The sequence below is a fragment of the Dermacentor andersoni genome, chromosome 4 (genome assembly GCF_023375885.2).
Source record: "Dermacentor andersoni chromosome 4, qqDerAnde1_hic_scaffold, whole genome shotgun sequence".
Lineage (NCBI taxonomy): Eukaryota > Metazoa > Arthropoda > Arachnida > Ixodida > Ixodidae > Dermacentor > Dermacentor andersoni.
In genome coordinates this window covers 58,065,432-58,083,640 of record NC_092817.1, presented here as the reverse complement: position 1 = coordinate 58,083,640, position 18,209 = coordinate 58,065,432, and the positions used below count along the sequence as shown (strand labels likewise).

At 46.5% G+C, this 18,209-nt stretch overlaps 1 protein-coding gene across 1 annotated transcript in view; it reads left to right on the top strand.

Moving 5' to 3' along the window:
- Positions 1 to 6,353: 6,353 nt before the first annotated feature.
- The window catches only part of nompC (no mechanoreceptor potential C), a 75,949-nt gene continuing 64,093 nt past the window's right edge, over positions 6,354 to 18,209 (top strand). The window contains exons 1-2 of the mRNA XM_050182993.3: positions 6,354 to 7,259; positions 8,152 to 8,253. Of these exons, the coding sequence (XP_050038950.2) occupies positions 6,717 to 7,259; positions 8,152 to 8,253 (645 nt within the window). The 5' untranslated portion in view covers positions 6,354 to 6,716. The remainder of the gene's footprint in view (positions 7,260 to 8,151; positions 8,254 to 18,209) is intronic.

Genomic DNA, 18,209 nt, shown 5'->3' with positions numbered 1-18,209 from the left:
CACATCAGAGAGGAGCTTCGCGCCGATCCTAACTCTGTTGCGTGCGTGATCATGCGAACGAAAATAAAATTTGGAGTAGTATATTTCGAAGCACATACGTACTAGAAGAATTCTTCCAAATGATACTGTGTATAAACGCGACAGGCTCTAACTTTTCAATGCGAACTTAGGGTATGCAGGGACTGCAGTCCCGCATATGACTGCATAGGGACTGCAGTCAACAAAAAGCTAACTAATCAATTTTAGTAAATAATTAATTACCCTAACCTTTCTTATTATACAGACCATCGTTTCCCTATATATTAAAGAATGCATAAGCAGTGCGACTTTACTATTTTTCAACCTAGCCGTGTTCCCGCCTGCAGAGTAAGGTTACATAATGGTTTTTCTTTTCTGGTTGACCAACCTATTCACGTCTATTTCTCCCTCCACAATTAATAGGATACCGAAAAGTGCTTTATGACGTTGGCGACATTGTATGCAAAAGTTAACCCGTTTATGGCGTCTTTCTAGTACGGCGAACTAATTAACGTTGAAACATATTGTAGAACCTTGAATATCAACAACAGCAAAGCGGGCGCTAGGGCGTTGTTTACTTATGACTTCATGGTGTATATCACGAGCGGGTCTTAAGCTCACAGATAAAACTACATGTCGACACCACAGCAGAGTCAGCTCTGCGAAGGTATAGATGCCCCCCTCCCCGTGTCGGCCCCTTCTTCCGCTTCGACGGCTTCGCACGGCGGCGTTGCAGCTCTATGCGAGGCAAGAATGAGGCCTTCCAGTCACAACGCTATACCCTGTCTGCAAGCTGTGGCTTGCAAGCAGTGTGCGTGCGAGAGTGTGCTGCCCCGCAACGGTGAAGCCTGATCGCTATTCATGACGCTGCCGCACGGACGGCCACGCTCGTTTATCGACGACAGTGGCTATACCCGCAAAGCCTCAGCAGCGCGAGGCACATGGATGTGAGTGTGCACAGAGCTGTCGCCGCGTTCCGCCACGTGGTTGACGCCACTGCGATGCTGATAACGTTTGATGACCTGTAAAGCTTCGAGTGATGAACGCAAAATTTATGCTCCCTTCTTACTTTAGTGAAAGAGCGGGGAAGTACGAACGAGTCAAGACCATCAGGTTTTTTTTTTTTTTTCCTTTTTTCGTACAGGGCGGCGATGGCAGCTGACAACGACGGCTTCCTGGACTGAGGAAGCCGGCCAGAACAAAGGCAACAATCACTTCAATAAACACTACTTCTATCAGTCAATCAATCAATCAATCAATCAATCAATCAATCAATCAATCAATCAATCAATTAATCAACCACATGTACCCGATCCTATTGATGTAAAGACAAATCAGACAGCTGACGAATCGCCACTACCGCGTACAATTTAACCATGTTGGTGCCCATTGAATTCGTATATCAGGATGCCAAGCGTTTTTTAGTTAGCCCGCTTATGGAGACTGTGAGGCATGTTCAAGATGAGCCGCGAATGTCCACCGTGGTGACTCAGTGACTATGGCATTCTGCTGCTTAACACGAGGTCGTTGGTTCGGTTTCCCAGCTGCAGCAGCCGTGTTCCGACGAAGACGTGAGAAAAGCAAGCGGACAAAAACTCTCAAAGCCGTTAGTTGGCGAAAACTGTTTGTCATTCGATCGTATTTGAGCTAAGGATGAAATTGGATCCTCCGTTTCGGGTTTTTTTTTTTTTTTTACATTGCACAGTGAGCTTAGTAACGGACCGTGCGGTTGAGAGGCTCCTTTATCGTACAACCTTGAAACGTTGCTTCTACGCCTCGGCTCTTGCACCTGCAGTATCAGGAAACTAGGCACCACCAACATACTGATGCTAGCTGCGACGCCTCGGACGCTTCCGTGGGGCATGGGTACACAAAAAGCCCCCAATACGACTGATTGTTGTGACTGTTTGTATATGACTTTAGTGAGCCAAAGAACTACTAGGGACCGCATTCTTAATTTTTTACCCTTTAGCTGCGTTGACGGGGATAAATGAAATACTGGAGCTGAGTTTCCCGCATGAAATCCACGAGGCCAGTATTCTCTTTTGCTCCGGTGGCAGTGCCGTGGAGTGAATGCGTTTACGGAAGAATTAGGTCGTACCTCCATAGGGAGGTCTTAGATTACCCGGTGCTGAATATCGCCAAGGCCCGAGCACTCCCATATAAGGTGCTCCAGGTTCGCTTGTTCTTCTCGGACCGGGCACCATGCAGGACATGTCTTGTCCGTGTGTTCGCATCATTGTGCTTGTCTTGGGTTTTGTGGGCGACATTCGTTGCGCTAAGCCGATGTTGGTCTACATGGGAAGGGATGTTTGTCTTCCCGCTGATAGGATTTCTGCCTGTGGCAGTCAAAGAGCGCTCAGAGCAGTCCTCTCCCTGTGCTTCAGCACATCATCTAAAACAACACGGCCAACTGCAAGCGTCCTTGCGTAGCCGTTTAAACAAACCAGGTATATAATGTTCTTTCATCGCCGCTCGTTTTCTTAGACCACGGTACAAGAACCGTGATCTTCGACCATGGACTTTTTCTTCTTCTTTTTTATTTAGCCAATGATCGGTTCTCTTCCCTCACCGTGAATTATGCGCAAACTGATCTCCGTGTCTGTCATCGCATAGGTCCATGCTGAGCTGCGCATGTCACGGATGTCGCGCATTTTCTTTTAACTATATGCGTGCGCATGTTCTGGTGTTCGCCTTTAATGTGACTTAACTGTTGCGATTTCATGATATTCAATGTTTATTAGGCAGCGGAAGTTTCATTATGTAGTGGATAGCGGTCTTCGAGTAATTCAGCGTAGCGAGCGGTATTAGTTCACGACCTGGAAACAGGGGGTGAAAGAAGTATAATTAACAGCGTTATTTTTAAATAAATATGTTCTCGTGTATGTGTGCAGGTGCTCTGTGGCTGCAGAGTTATGGCACCACGGGCGTACTGTCGAGAACTATCATGTGCAAGTTTTATTCAATAAGTGCAATGGAAGCGTGCATGTACTTACGAAAAGGCACAGGAGACGCGTCCGGGCGCGCGAACCAACATTAGTTTGCTCTGCATTTGTATGCAGAGGAGAGTGCTGTATATCGTGCTACGCCGCGCGAACTAGGGCCAGCCTCCGACGAAAAAGAAAAGATAAAAATAAGCCTTTCTGTCGCCGACCTGATAATAGGCCGCGTTTAACGAGCTTTATAGCTGGACCATGAGCGAGTGCGAGGATAAGGAATAATTTTGACCACCTTTATTCTTGTTCCTTCTTTAATATGTGTTTAAGGAGTAGTTGGTGCTTGTTGGAGGCGCTGGCTAACAGTTCTGTGGTCTGTTGAAGAAATGCACAAAAGTGTCACAGATATCTTACAAGCAAAGATAAATCGGTAAGAACTTCTGTGGTCAAATGTTACGAAAATAGCCTGCGTTCAGGGATCAGAAATGAACAAGGTCTTGAATAAGTGTCCCACCATAACGACACACACCCGTAGTCAGAGCACGGCTCTGTTGTATTTTGCCTTCATCTGATCGTGGCCTCAGCGGCTTCAAATCTAAACCGTCAATTTGTACTTGATATCACAATGGGACGGCCGCTGGATGCATGGTGTCAAATCCTGCACGATGAGCCATCGGTGGAGCTATGTTTTTTTTTTTTTTTTTTTTTTCTCGTGCTTAGGTCCTCGTGGGGATCTATGAGGGTGAAATAGAGACTGGAATTTCTTCTTATAAAAGTATCAAAATTAACTGCCTTATGCCTGCATGTTAATTTGCGTTGGCAAAAAAATGACGTAAGATATGGAAAGACCCTATAAAAGCAAGAGCGCTGATGTCCTTGTTTTCGCTACTCCCGTCACATGCGTGTATGTGTTTGCACTTTTCTTTTCTTTCTTTTCTTCTTCACGACAATTGAAACTAAGGTACCAGTGCGAAAAGGTGCCGGGAACGAAATGGATATTTGCAAAGCCTAATGCAAGGTCAGCAAGATTGCACTAAAGTATACTGGCGACTGCTTCCAGTGACAATGCCGCGTAGGACAATGCCGCCATTTGCCCTCTCTTTTTTAGCCGAACTAGACATATGCGTATAGCATCAGGGGCCGTGTAAGGCAAAGGGTGTGTCTCCAAGTATGGACGCCTCTTTTTACACCGAGTACTTAAGCATACGCGGAGTGACACCGCCGATGCGGGAAGCTATAAGGCGGGTACGGGACAGAGCCGCACAGCTCTGCAGTTTGAGCATGTCCGCAGAAGGGCACCCTCGTTTGTTGTGGCGGGCGCACAAGAACACACACCTTTCGAGTGTGCAAAACAGCCGTGCGTACAGCACGCCCGCAGAGGAGATACCTGAAAAGGGTGGGGGCGAAGCTGGAGCGGGGAATTTTTTCTATTGACCGCCTGTTTTTGCGCGTTGCTTCCTACGGTCGGACGTCCTTTTAATGTGTGTCTCTCTCTCTCTCTCTCCTTCCCACCTCCGAACAGCCCTCCTCTCCTGCCTGGTAACGGCATTCGTTCACTTCTCGTATTGTTTGCTTCTTTCTCGGTTTGCGGCAAGCCCCGCGGTGAGAGTCCCGCGGTGAGCGCCGCGCGCGCACTCAAGGTACGTGACCGACGACGGGACGTGACCACCGCTCTTTCAGCGACGGGTTTCGGAAACGGGGTCGTAAGCATAGCCGCCGCCGCCATGTCCTCGCCAAATTACGCATAAAACGCACAGCGGGCTAGAAGCGGGTGAAGAGGGGAAGGAGGAGGTGACCAGGGAGGGGCGCTTAGCGCGAGTCCCTGTGGCTGTCTGCGAAAGAGCCAAGGCCCACTCTTCCTTCCCTTATTCTTTTTTTTTTTTCGGACTATCCAGTCGCTCATTTTCCATCTCCTTCTTACCCTTCTTTACTTTACCTGCAACACGCGCTCTCTCCCTCTCTCGCAATGCTCGTGCCGTGACGTCATGGGTGGGCCCGCTTTATTCTTGCCTGTAGCGGGGCCCGTGGCCGATAGGACAACCCCTGCTGGCCAAACGCTCTGTTCGGGATGGAAGGGTCGCTGCGTCGTCGTGCGTCCATTGCACGGGCGCCGTGGGTTTTTCGCTGTCCGTCCACTGCGTAACTGAGGCCCGAAACAGTTCTAGGAACGCCATCGGCAAAGCGCTAATGAAGTTTCCTGCGTCATGACTCATTGGTCTCTCAGTACGCTAGTGAGAAGAGTGTGTCGTCGAAGCTTCGGTGCTCGGCCCTGAGTCCTTCTGGCACCAGAAGGGTTCTGGTGTCGCCTTGCGCGTTGATCACGAGCTGCTGTCCGCTAAACAATGTGGACTGTTCAAAACTAGTGCTTCGATTCGGTCGTTCGCCGACACACCGTCGGTGTGTTGTTGGTGCTTGCGAAGTGGAAAGTGCGCGCTTGTGTACGTGTGTCCCATAGCGGTCTTCCGTAGCACGGTCGTCATCGCGTGCAGGAGTTGGTGCGCGTGAGTGATGGCGCCCTTCAAGTGAAGCCAACTGTCCGACTCGATCATCATTCAAGAAATATAGGTGCAAGAAAAGTGCAGTGCGTGTGATGGTGTGAGCACCTAAATTCTTCTTTGTGGCGAGACGACGGATTCAAGAAAAAAAAAAGAAAAAGTAAGCGTAGGTTCGGCTGAATGACAGCCCGATCAGAAAATGTGAATTTATTCCGCGAGATGGGGGCCGCGACGGGCCTTTCCAAAGTTCTCGAATCAGGAAACCTTGGTCCTGCGCAGCAAGCTAAAACGCTCAAAGGACATCTGAGGCAGAGGTCTGTGATAGACTAGCCAAGGGACGGACACATTTGTACGCAGTCCGTCGTTTTTCGTGCATTAGAGATAAGTTTTTGTACGCTCTTTAGGTGTGATGACATTGGCTCAAAAACCTAAAAAAAATACCCATGCACCTAAGAATTACTTGCACGGCGCACTGAAAACTCCGTCGACCTTGCTGCTCTAACCCGCCAGTCGCGCTTGCCTGAGCACTCGAAAAGAAAAATGATCGCCCAAAAAAATGGACTAGAAACCGCGTTTCGGCCGAACGGGTACATTAGTATGACGCTCGTACATTCGCGTACTTGAAATAGCCAGGAACAATAAAAGAAAAAAGGACCGCTGAGCGATGGCGTCTGACAACAGTCCTTCGCAAGATGGCGGCCGTCGCCTAGGTAACCGATGGAACTCAGAGGAGGCCATCATGGATCCGATTCGTCTGCTCCAGGAGCTCGAACGAGAAGCAAACGAAAAGCGGCGTGGCCTGCGCGCCGCCGCAAATGCTGTAGACGCTTCGGCAGCGCAGAACAAAATTTCCAACGGTCCCTTGTTGTTGCTCGACGATATGGCAGCGTCGAATGACAAGACACCGCTGCTCAAGGAAACTTCAACACTCAACGGGCCGATCGGACGACGAAAGACGAAGAACAAGTCACTGCCTCCGCGAAAGAAGCCTCCGAGTGTCAAGGAAAAAACGGGTGTCGGTGGTGGAGGTCGTGGTGGTTCCACGTTACCCGTCAACAAGCATGCCAAGACGTCGAACAAGTCCGGCAAGTCGGCGTCGGTCAAGCCCGTGGAGAACAACATTCCGAAGGTAAGCTTCGAGGAGAAAAAGGCGCTCACCCCGGTTCCCGAGGAACTGCAGAAGCAAGAGACGCCAGCTCAGCTCGAGCTCAACATTCGCGAGCAACCCGACCAGCTCGTTCAAGAAGGCGACTCTAAGACTCCAGCGATGACACTTGCCGTGCCGGAGGCTCCCGAAGTAGTGTCCGTGGAGCCGAAGCCCAAAGAAAAGACCAGCGTCCTCTCGAGAATGCGGGACGCGGCCAAGAAGATCAACGTGGCGCCGAGCAAGCTGCAGCAGACCGTGATGAACGCCAAGCTTTTGCACAATAGACTGTCACATTCCAAGCCCAATGCCCAGCAGGACTCTTCTGACACGTCGCAGGCCGACTCCGGAAGTGGCCAGCCAGCCCAAGACTCCTCCACCGCGGCTCCCTCAATGGACTTAATCTTCGCGGACTCACCGGACTCCCTGGGCGAAGAGGAAGCTCCTGTGGAGGGCGGAGAGAAAAAGGAAGGCGCCGAAGATGCGCCTGCTGCCAAGCCACCTGAACAAGAACGGCCCAAGGGCGCCACATGGACGGGTACTACGGCTAACGCCGAGCTAGCGCTGAAGATCTTAAACATGTCTAGGAGGGGAGACTGGCTCGGTGTGGATGCCCTGCTCAAGCACGTTGAGAAGGGAGACCTTCCCGCAGATCTTGCTGATGAGGTGAGTTCAGTAGCGAGCTTTCGCTACATCCCCACTTGATTATATCGCTCTCGTGCTTCAATGAGGCCAATTAAGCCGCTGTTTGAAAGAGCGACAGCCAGACCGGATTCATGCTACATTGATCATACTTGGCGATATAGAAAGTTATTTCCAGGCTTTTCCATGGGCTATTTTGTGTTTACTACGAGTCTCCTTAAAATTTTCATAACGCGTGTTAAACTTTTCACGGCTTTAAGTATTGTAGAGGCTGAATTGCGTGACTCTAGTACTCGCAGGCAGGAACTGAAACTTTTGAAGTCCAATTTCTCAAATAGAATCATTTGTGTGACAAAGGAGAAAAATCCTGTTCTGTACGTTAACTTCACACCAACAATGTAAATCCCTACCTCCTTCACAAAATTGTAACAGGTTCGCTTTATTCCGCGTGTCTCAGGATTATCTCGCCTATTATACTTTAATAGGATGCTTATTATAGTGTAATATTATTAGGCTTCACGTCCTGTTACACTTAAATAAGTATGAACCAACTAGCTCAGCAATAAGTAGTAAAAGTTATATTTTCTAGCTTATTACCAAGAAAAAAATTTGTGGGAGACATCGACCGCGGCACTGAGAAACTAAAAATGTGTCCTAATCAGACGATGAATGAACAGCTTCTCAATACTATTTGGTCGGCAAATCACGTTTTTGTATGTTCCATGATTGCCAACTATGTATACACATGGAAAGAGCTAAATTGGCAAAGAAATACAGCGGTACAAAGAAGAAAAGAAGCACATCATTTAATTATTTGCACAAAAATGACTTTACTTAACCTGTCTAGATAGAGATGCCATGAAATATGAAGCAAGATTGATCATTCCATAACTCTTGTTTCTCTGTTTCTGCCCAGGCCACTGGATTTACTCCACTCATGTACGCCGTCAAGGACAGCCGTGTGGGTTTAGCCGACAAGTTTATTGACCTCGGTGCCAATGTGAACGCCAAAGCCAAGGTAAGCGCGCGACATAGAGTAGATGATTCTGAAGTCGAATGTACAAGTCTTTGTTGACATGCTCTAGGTTTTTCATGTAAACCACTGTGCTGTCTGCATGACTTTTCGAAGCGGGATAAACTTTTGAGCTCAAAATGAGCAGCACACTCGTATACCTATATCTAGAGCTTCTTATCTTGTTTAGGAGAAGTTTATGTACACCATGCAAGTAGAAACCAATACTTCTGTTATTTCCGAGTCTCGGCTGTTGAAATCCGTGAAATCGAACTCACATGTTCCGCTTGACATTCTCAGCATTTGTTTACACTCTAAGATCCGTTTCAGCGGCATTTTTAACTTTCCGTTGCAAGTCTCCGCTATTTTCCACCAGCCACTGCAAGGGGGAGCGGGCCAATCGCACAAGCTGGCACTTCCCTCCGCATGCAGTTATCTACTTTCACAGCGCTACCTCGGACCCATCGAAACCCTCTCCACTTCTGCGTGCTTCTCGCTTCTTCTCCAGCAATTAGATAAGAAAAGCCTGTCAAGGAAGCAAATGCTATTTGCTCTCAAAGCAAACTAAAGTGACCTCCTTTAAAAAAATAGAGAGCATTCATTCCTTCTCTTTCTCCTTCTCCTCCTTACAACGTCGATAATTTCTTTGTAGGCTTCAATGAAACGAATTGCATCCTCAACGGAGCAACTTAGGAATTGCTCCGGCTATGCTGGTGATAGCAGACGACAGCATACCGCGGCTCCTATTCAGCTGGCACGCCAATGCGAAATGTGGCAGTCCGTAGTACTTGTACAACAGTGGTGGCGGCGCCCATGACCGCAATGCGCAAGAACAATTTCAGGAATCGCCATTCTCATCTCATTATGACAGACTTAAAATGAGAATGGTTCGGGTGAGATGGTCATTCATAGTGAAAACGTTAAAACGCTTGCAGACGCAAACGCAAGAGTGGGTTCAAGACACACGAAGCACTTGTTCTGGTTTCCGGCACCTGATTTGTTTTAGCACCACTTTGTTGTATTCCCACTGTTTATTTCAAATATCGTAGCATATTTATAAACACAGGATGAACAGCGGCACCTACGCATATCAAACCAAAACCAAAACACAACATGTTCCCTTCCTTTTTTTTTGAATAGGTTAATATGTCAGTCCGTTAGTAGATACGTTAGTTGGCCAGGAATATTTACAATATATTTACATCATTTAAACTCACAGAACAAACGCTAAAATAAACAAGTCCAAGCGAAGTAGAAACGAATTCAAACAAGCACTACTTCAATAGTCGTCCCGAAACCGGCCTTGCAGACGGCGGTTTCTTTCTTGCTGGCTATACGAAGTTCATGAGAGGTGACCATTGCTGTCAATGCATTTCTTGAATCAGCGCAGAAAACGACGACAACACAAAAATGAAATACACAGGACGAGCGCTCGCCCTGTGTCCTTTCTTCTTGTGTTGCCGTCGTTTTCCGCGCTGATTCAAAAAATGCATCAATTCCAACTTGCCCAGTTTTCCAGCTTACTGTCACTATACTCTACTGTCCACCTGATGGCCACCGGTTCAGCAGTGGCGATGACTGGCACTTGCGGCGCCGACAATGCTGCATGCACCAGTGTCCAATGTCATGACAATGCACCAAGATTTGACCAATGTCCTGAAATAACTCGAAGTGCCACAAAATTGACATTTTGAAGTAATACGGGGCAATTTAAGCGTGATGCGTGGGCAAAAATTCTAGAGCGTCATTTCTTTATACGGCCTTTGGGGAAATTTTTTAAGCAGGGGCTCGAAAGCGTTATACGGCAGTTATCAGCTATGTTGCCCTGTGTTTTGAAAGAAATCTACGTCACACCATGTTTACGTTTGGTGAAAATAGGGTGCATGTTGAGTGTAAAATGTGACGAAGCTTTGACGCTTATGCCTTAATTGAAATATTTTCAAATTATTACTGAACCACTATTTCCTCCCTATTTTCATGCGTTATTCAAGTAATGTAGCTTCCCCTATGTCATCAATGAGATAAAGGAGACACATGTTTATATTCGGCGCATATAAGGGGAAGGTTATAGGTAATGTGTAGGCAAAGTACAATGTGTGCGGGTCAATTGCAGCCGTTGCATTAAATCACGTGTGGAAGGGTTTGGCAACGTTATAAGCGTGTTTTACGAATGGCGCAGAATGCATCCCGAAAGCGTTACATGGCCGTTATCAGCTATGTTTCCTAGTGTGCCGAGAGACCTTCATGACATTTGATGAATATTGGAGCCATGTCTTGTACAATGAGTCGCAATACTTCAACACTTCTTGATTTAATAGCAGCTTTTACTGAACCCTCATGCCAAAGACATCCTTGCCCATCAGCGCGGAGTCCGCAGAAAATACCCGCCGCCTCACCCATAACTTAACGGGGAAGAGGCCGCTGATTGGCGTAAAATACAGATCAGGGTATTCCCCCATTTAGAACTGCTAAACGCCATGTATCCCACTCGTTATAGGGCCAACTGTCCTTGGTGCGGTGGCATACCTACCCTAATACATATAACCTGGGAGTGCACTAAACACCGTCATAGGCCAAATACCAGTAACACAATGGAGCAGTGGGAGGCACAGCTCGCCCGCTCCGACCTGGCAGGACAAAAGTCCTTAATTAGCCAGGTCAGGCAGGCGGCAGAGGCCAGTGGCGCCCTGGACTGAGAGGCTCCGACCACCCCTCCTTCAAATCTTTACAATTGCAATAAAGTTTCTATCTATCTATCTTTATTGAACGCTCACTTTCGGCTTAAAGAGAGAGAGAGAGAGATCTTTAACGGATCCTGGAGAGGTTTGCCTGGCGGCATGCCTAGCCTGCTATCCAGAAGGATAGGCTGAAAAATTAAATGGTGTGCACAATTCACAATAAATATACACAGCACGCACAAAACACAAGGCCTAATACCCGACTTAAGTGTGTCACTTAGACCAGTGCACCTTTAAAAACGTTTACACCTTTTGGGGCTTATCTTGTCCCACAACAGTAATCGTCATCTGCCTCGCTTGCGTTCCCTTCCTTGAAAACTCAGCGCTCGCTACTTTCCTGTCGAGAATGCTGTGTCAGGCTATCAACGCTCAAGCCGTTCGTGACTTGGAAGTACCGGGCTCGCAGCGTTAAAGAAAGGAACTACGGGCAAAACAGATGACAATTATCGTTGGGGGACAAGATAAGCCCCAAAGGGTGTAAAAGATTTTAAGAATGTGTCCCTAAATAAAAAACAAAAGTTCCTTTGTTTCGCCATATGCACAGGTAGTGCTAGTCTATGTGCCAAGGTTGTGTCTTAGCTCAAGGAATGACAGTACTTGTCGAATGTTGCGTGTAGGCGTTAAGAGCATTCTTGTAGTGCAAACAGCCCGCAAGCGCAGATTATGTGGGCTAGATCTCCCCGTGGTTTGCACTCGGGGCACAGTGGTGACCTTGGCCGCTATCCTGTACACGTTCGAAAAGCGGACGTTCGATTTCGCCTCGCGCGATTGTCCAGGCTGCGCCGATATCGCGGCCTAGGCCAATCTAGTCCAATCGCGTGAGGCGAAATCGAACGTCGGCTTTTCGAACGTGTACAGGATAGCGGCCCTTACCGGTTTTTTGAAATTAAAATAGGAAATATGCCGCAATGAAACATATCGCGTGACTAACCGTCTGCCAGCATCAAAAAATAGCGCCCTCAAGGAAGCTCCACGGCAGTTAATGACAGGCCTGGAGCTTTATCTGGCGCGCCGCCCCGCCCGCGACAGCGCGGCGCTTTGGTGTTGATAAGGAAAGAGTGCCGATAACTGGTGGTTGATGCGTCGTTAGAAGAATGCGCTGAATGACTCCAGTGGAGCGTGTTTGCGGACGCTGCTTTTTTTTATGCGTGCGGACGGTTAGTCGCGTGATATTTGCATTATTGCGGGCTTTCGTCAGCCAGAAAAAAAAACAGGCTAAAAAAAGTAACCGGTTGAAAACATGCCAGCCTTAAGTTTCATTCAATTTTCTGCAAATTATTCATTGACATCGCACCATTCAGAGCAGTAAGTTGAAAGAATTAGAATTGCAATTAATTAATAATTACGTTACTGGCGGCTGCTCTACTCGACTGTGAACAATGCGCACGTTGTTATACACGCGATGCGTGACAGCTGGGACACCCTGTATATCCAGGCAGGTGGGGCAAAAAGGAGGAGACAATCGTGCACCGCTGCTGTTGTTGGCAGAGTCAAATAAGACGCGCTTGATCGCTTTCTCGTGCCAATTGGTTCACTTTTTCGCGAGCAAAATTATTATTCTTGTCGTGTACGCAGTTGAGAGTGTCCTCGCATGTAACTGAGGTCCCTTATTAAAAGGGCCACTGGGGCTCATAGCCTCCGCTGGGTGCCACCGCGGAGCAACGGTAAGAGCAGCAGCTTTACGCAGGTGCACGGATCTATAGTGGTATGCATGTGATGCAATATCGCTGCATGTTGAAAACGAAAACGAAGAAAATGACAAACGATTCATCAGAGCAGAAAAGTGCGAGGAAACTAGAGAGAAAAGGCGCCTTCACAAGTACCAAGAGAGACAATTTTACCATGGCGTCGCGCGACACGACCGTGACAACCCTGAGGTGTGAAAACGCAAGATGGATTTATACTCCAGTCACTGAGGCCCCTTGGAGCGCTGTCGAGTCCAATCTGCATTGGGTGCTTCTGCAGTGGAATTTTCGACCCCGATTTTGCATGATCTGGTATCAGTAGATCGCGATCGATCGTAGGCTGTCGTCTGCACCTTAATGCTGAGTGAGCTCAATCAACTCGATCCGTATATTGTTGGACCGTGCAACATCTACCATTTTTTGATCGCGACAGAAAAATACAGGCAGACTCAGCTCTAGTTGACATCCGCGTAAAACGAATCATGCTTGGTGTCGTAGGCTTTGAAGCATGCGTGTGCGTTTGTATGTAGTATGGTTTCCGAGGTATAAATATTAGTATTAAAGAGCAGCATGTTATGCGACTAAATTATGCTGTTTGCAGTGAGTTATGGACAGGCTGGATATTATATGGACATATTTACATGCAGTGCATCATACATATATATTTCCTCCTTACCAGCTAGAATTTGTATAGTTTTTTTTGTATTCATTTTCGCTGTTTCATTCAGTCTTTTTGTTTTCTTTGTTGCGTCATTTATATATTTGTTGGATATTCGTTCTTTCATCATTACCAGCTAACATTGTATCATTTCTTTGCGCTCCTTTGTTTTTACTAATTCCGTGTATCCTCCCCTCACGCAATACTCCTTCGGGAGCCTGTGAGGTAATCGCATAAATGAATGAATGAATAATATATTATTTGTTTAAATTTTCAGTGGTGATCTATGTGTCGTGTTGCACACGCGGTGTTTCTGCTGCGTCGGTTTCTTCCAGTGCGACTGCAGATCGAAACGCGCCACGCATCTCAACGCGCCACCCGCCGTGGTTGCTCAGTGGCTATGGTGTTGGGCTGCTGAGCACGAGGTCGCGGGATCGAATCCCGGCCATGGCGGCCGCATTTCGATGGGGGCGAAATGCGAAAACACCCGTGTGCTTAGATTTAGGTGCACGTTAAAGAACCCCAGGTGGTCGAAATTTCCGGAGTCCTCCACTACGGCGTGCCTCATAATCAGAAAGTGGTTTTGGCACGTTAAACCCCATAATTTTTTTAACGCGCTGGCTTTCCCGCAAGACAGGGTGCTCTATGCCGCTTGCCTGGCGCATGCGTCCGTGACGTAATGGTTTCACTGTCGGGCTTGCGTGCTCGAGATCCTGCGTTCAAATCCCGAGGTCGGACAATTTTATTAATGCCTTATTAGCAAGACCGCTGCCCTCCTCTCGCAGTGCATCTAAACTCAGTGCACTAAACATTGATACTAATGTAATTAATTGGATAAAAGCATTTCTAACACACCGCATGCAATTTGTAAGCGCTAATGAAGTTAATTCAACTCTAACCCCAGTTATATCAGGTGTTCCACAAGGGTCTGTGCTTGGGCCGCTGTTGTTCTTAATCTACATTAATGATCTACCTGATAACATTTCGTCTAAAATTTGTCTTTTTGCAGATGACTGCGTAATATATCGTAAAATTACTAATGACGCTAATATTTCATCTCTTCAGGACGATTTAAACACACTGCATAACTGGACTATAAAATGGCACATGCAGCTTAACGTCAAGAAGTGTAAATCAATGCGAATATCCCGTACTAATGAAGCTTGTCCTGCCTATTTACTTAATAACATTCCTTTAGAGAGCGTAATAAATTACAAATATCTGGGCGTCCATATAACCTATAACTTATCCTGGAAGTACCATATCAACTTTATAACGAGCAAAGCTAATCGCACACTTGGATATCTTCGTAGAAACTTCTCGCTCGCACCATTATCACTCAAACATTTGTTATACACGACATATGTCCGTCCACTGTTGGAATATGCATCATCAGTATGGGACCCACATCATGCCACCTCAATTAACTGCCTTGAAAGTGTCCAGAATCGCTCCGCTCGGTTTATACTAGCTAATTACCATAGTACAGCAAGCGTAACACAAATGAAGACTACTCTGAACCTACCTTCGCTATTAACCCGCAGGAAACAATCACGCCTATGCTTATTTCATAAGATTTACTACCAGAACGCTGCGCTTCGGTCGGCGTGGATTAACCCAGCACCATTCATCTCCTCACGTAGAGATCATACGCATAAGGTACATGTTCCTCGCTCCAACACACTAACACATTCGCAATCATTTTTACCTAAAACATGCAACGAATGGAACGGTCTGCCAGCATCTATTGTTAATATAAGTAATCCTGTTCAATTTAGAAATGCTTTAGTTAACTACATGTAAATCATTAACCTGCGCTCGATACATCATGTGACTTGTTATTGTATAAGTACTATTTTTTCAAGTTAACTATGTATGTATTTACCTATCATTCCCAACCTGTATATTGAAGTGTATGATGAAATTTGTATGGTGAACTGCGACTACTATTTTTGTGTAAATTAGTGAGCTAGTGTAATTTTCTATTTTTACTTATACTGTGCCTTTCCTGTATATCATTTTTTACTTCCTTTATGTAGCCTCTCCCCTCTATAATGTATATTTACTCTGAGGGTACTGTAAGTAAATAAATAAATAAACTCGCGCAGTCAGGCTGCCGCAAGGTACGGTCCGCATTCTTTTTTACGAACGGGCTACCCTAATCATGCGCCTGTGCTAAAGCGCTCCACTGCTTGCAACTTTCTGCTGCAGAAATATCACCGACCAAGCGCGCGCTGCCAAACAGACACGAGAAAGCACAATGTGCGTCGCACGTACGAATGAGCCGACGCTCAATGACTCATTCAAAGAACGTCAAAGTAGAGCAGCAAGCGATATTCCTGCCGTCACGAGCAAACCTTCATGACTGACCTACAAGGCGAAGCAACAACGTTAATAGCGAGCATTAAGTAAAACGGAAAACTATCGCATTCTGACGTTTACTTGATTCTGCGGACGGCGGCTTTCCATGCCCGCATGCGTCCCTTTTCGTGCCAAATACCCGGACAACTGTAGAACTTGACAGGCGGCTGCAGGCCCCGAGTGGTTTTGTCACTGTTGTGGCAACTCACCACGCAAGAGTACCGTGCACTTTGGCTACCCGACCGCCGGACCGTCTTGAAACTATTAAAGGCGACGCGAGCAGCAGTTTTTTAAAAATCGTGGGCGCCGCGAACACCGAATACGCAATGATGCCACTACCGCTATGGGAAGGAATGACGCTGGCGTTTGTCGGCAAACTTGAGGTTGGGCACCGTATAGCCTTTCGGACAGTCCCTGCCAGTGCCATGTTATGTTATTTAGAGCGCGTAGCTCACCCATCGTGCACAGAACTTGCGTGTTCCGAGAACGTATTACAAGGAAACCGTATACGTCAACGAGTACACGCGCGCTGGTGAGAGAAAGTTCAGTGACAACTAGAGAAAGTCGCCGAGTGAAAGGCTTGGCACGCTAATACATGTTTAATACACACAAGTTAATACACACAAGTAATACACATATGTTTACTGTATTCGGGAGCTCAAAGAAGGAGAGGAAAGAAAGACATACTGAACTCCACTCACACACAAACACGGAAAGGTAGGCAACAGTGCGCACCATGACATGAACAAAGTGGAACCTCAGTGTTCTTGCAACAAATAAAATTGATCGATCGACCAATGAAAAGTGGAGCTTTATGTCAAAGTCAATGAACAAAATTTTATCCATCCCTCTCTCCTTGGCTGTATACCAGCGCACATCCTGTTTTATAGTATCAAAAGAAACTACAACTACTTTTTTATTGAAATGAAAATAAACGAAAGAGGTGTAATCGACTTATAAGTGTGACGGCTTCTCCTTTTCACATAGCGGACATAAAACAATATAAGAAGATACATGTAAGAAAATGAAAAGAAACCACGTCATAGAGTCAGAAATGCACAGCGCACAGTCCTATGCGCTCATGAACATATCAATATAACAGGCAAAGGCAAGTTGCACCACATTGAGTTTTTAAACAAAGTCACAAACACACACAAGCGGCCGTGATGTAGACTGCGGTAAGTGCATAAACAGATGAGAAATTACATATAGTTAAAATAATGCACGCGCAGAATACAAAAAAAGTAACTATTAGCGCTTGTATATTACTACAGCTACTAATAATTTAGAAACGTAGGTAATTAATTTTTCACTGAACACCACGATATCATATTACCGTTCCACTAATGTACTTGCAGACGTAATTATTGCGATAGCAATTACAGGAGTTCTCGAGGCTCTCATTCGTGCCATCGGCGCCGCCGTTGTCGTGCTGTCCCGCGGACGGCGGGTGCGTGGCTCGAGCGCGGAGGGGAAGAGGCTCTCCAGGGACACGGATACAAAAGCGACGAAGCGGGCGCACCATCAGCGTTACGTTCAATAGCTTCAGGGGCGACGTACTGCCTCCCGCTGCTGGGAGACAACGAGAGGCAGTACTCTCGCGCACACTTACGCACACCAGCGTCCTTGTCAGAGCAGTAAACGTGAAGCTAACGTTATCTAGTATATATGTATTTTTTTTTTCATTTCGTGCACCTCCGAGGTGATGTGCTTGCAACGTCACACTGTGAGCCAACTAGTTCTTTTTTGTCATGCGTAAGAACTTTGCTCAACATCTCCAGTTATATTCTTGTACTTTAGTACAGCGTGCTCATACATGGTATTGGGAAACAGAAATTGGTTTGTGAAGTAGAAAGTGGTTGATAGTTTGGTTGGTTGGCTGGAGGTTCGCTGACTTGGTTCGCTACTTGTCTCTTATACGCTATAGTCTCTATGTTAAAGTAGGTTCTCTTTAAGGTTCAATTTTAGAAATAAGTGCGTTTACAGAGAAGTCCAGGCATGGAGAGTGCTGATTCAATGACACCCGTCTGACAAGCGCCTCAGGTATAGCCCTCTGCGAAGCATGCGCAAAGTGAAGCGTCTCATAGTGGTGGCGAGACATAAAAGATCTGGCTTTTAACCAAAAAGCCCATGAGTTCGAAAACATTGGTTCCAACCAAAGCAATTTTATTATTTACTTACGGCCTTTGAGATTACACCACATGTTTTAAGGAATCTTTCCCGTATGTAAAATCGGTCACAAAAGTTCACTGGACACGGATTCTACGACAAATGTAAATTTCATCTCTGTTTAGGCTTAGCGCACTTAAATTAATGAATTCCTTTATAGGTCGCAAAATCTATACTACAGTTATTTATAAAACAAACATTTCGAGGCTCTGTGCACAGGCCGCAAATTTCCATGTCCGTAAATTGTTGCGACCGACTGTACATGGACTGTACGCATGAAAAGATAAAATCCGATATGTCTGCTCGTCTGGCTGTGGCAATCCTTTGGCGATCGCCAGACGCTCCTGTTCA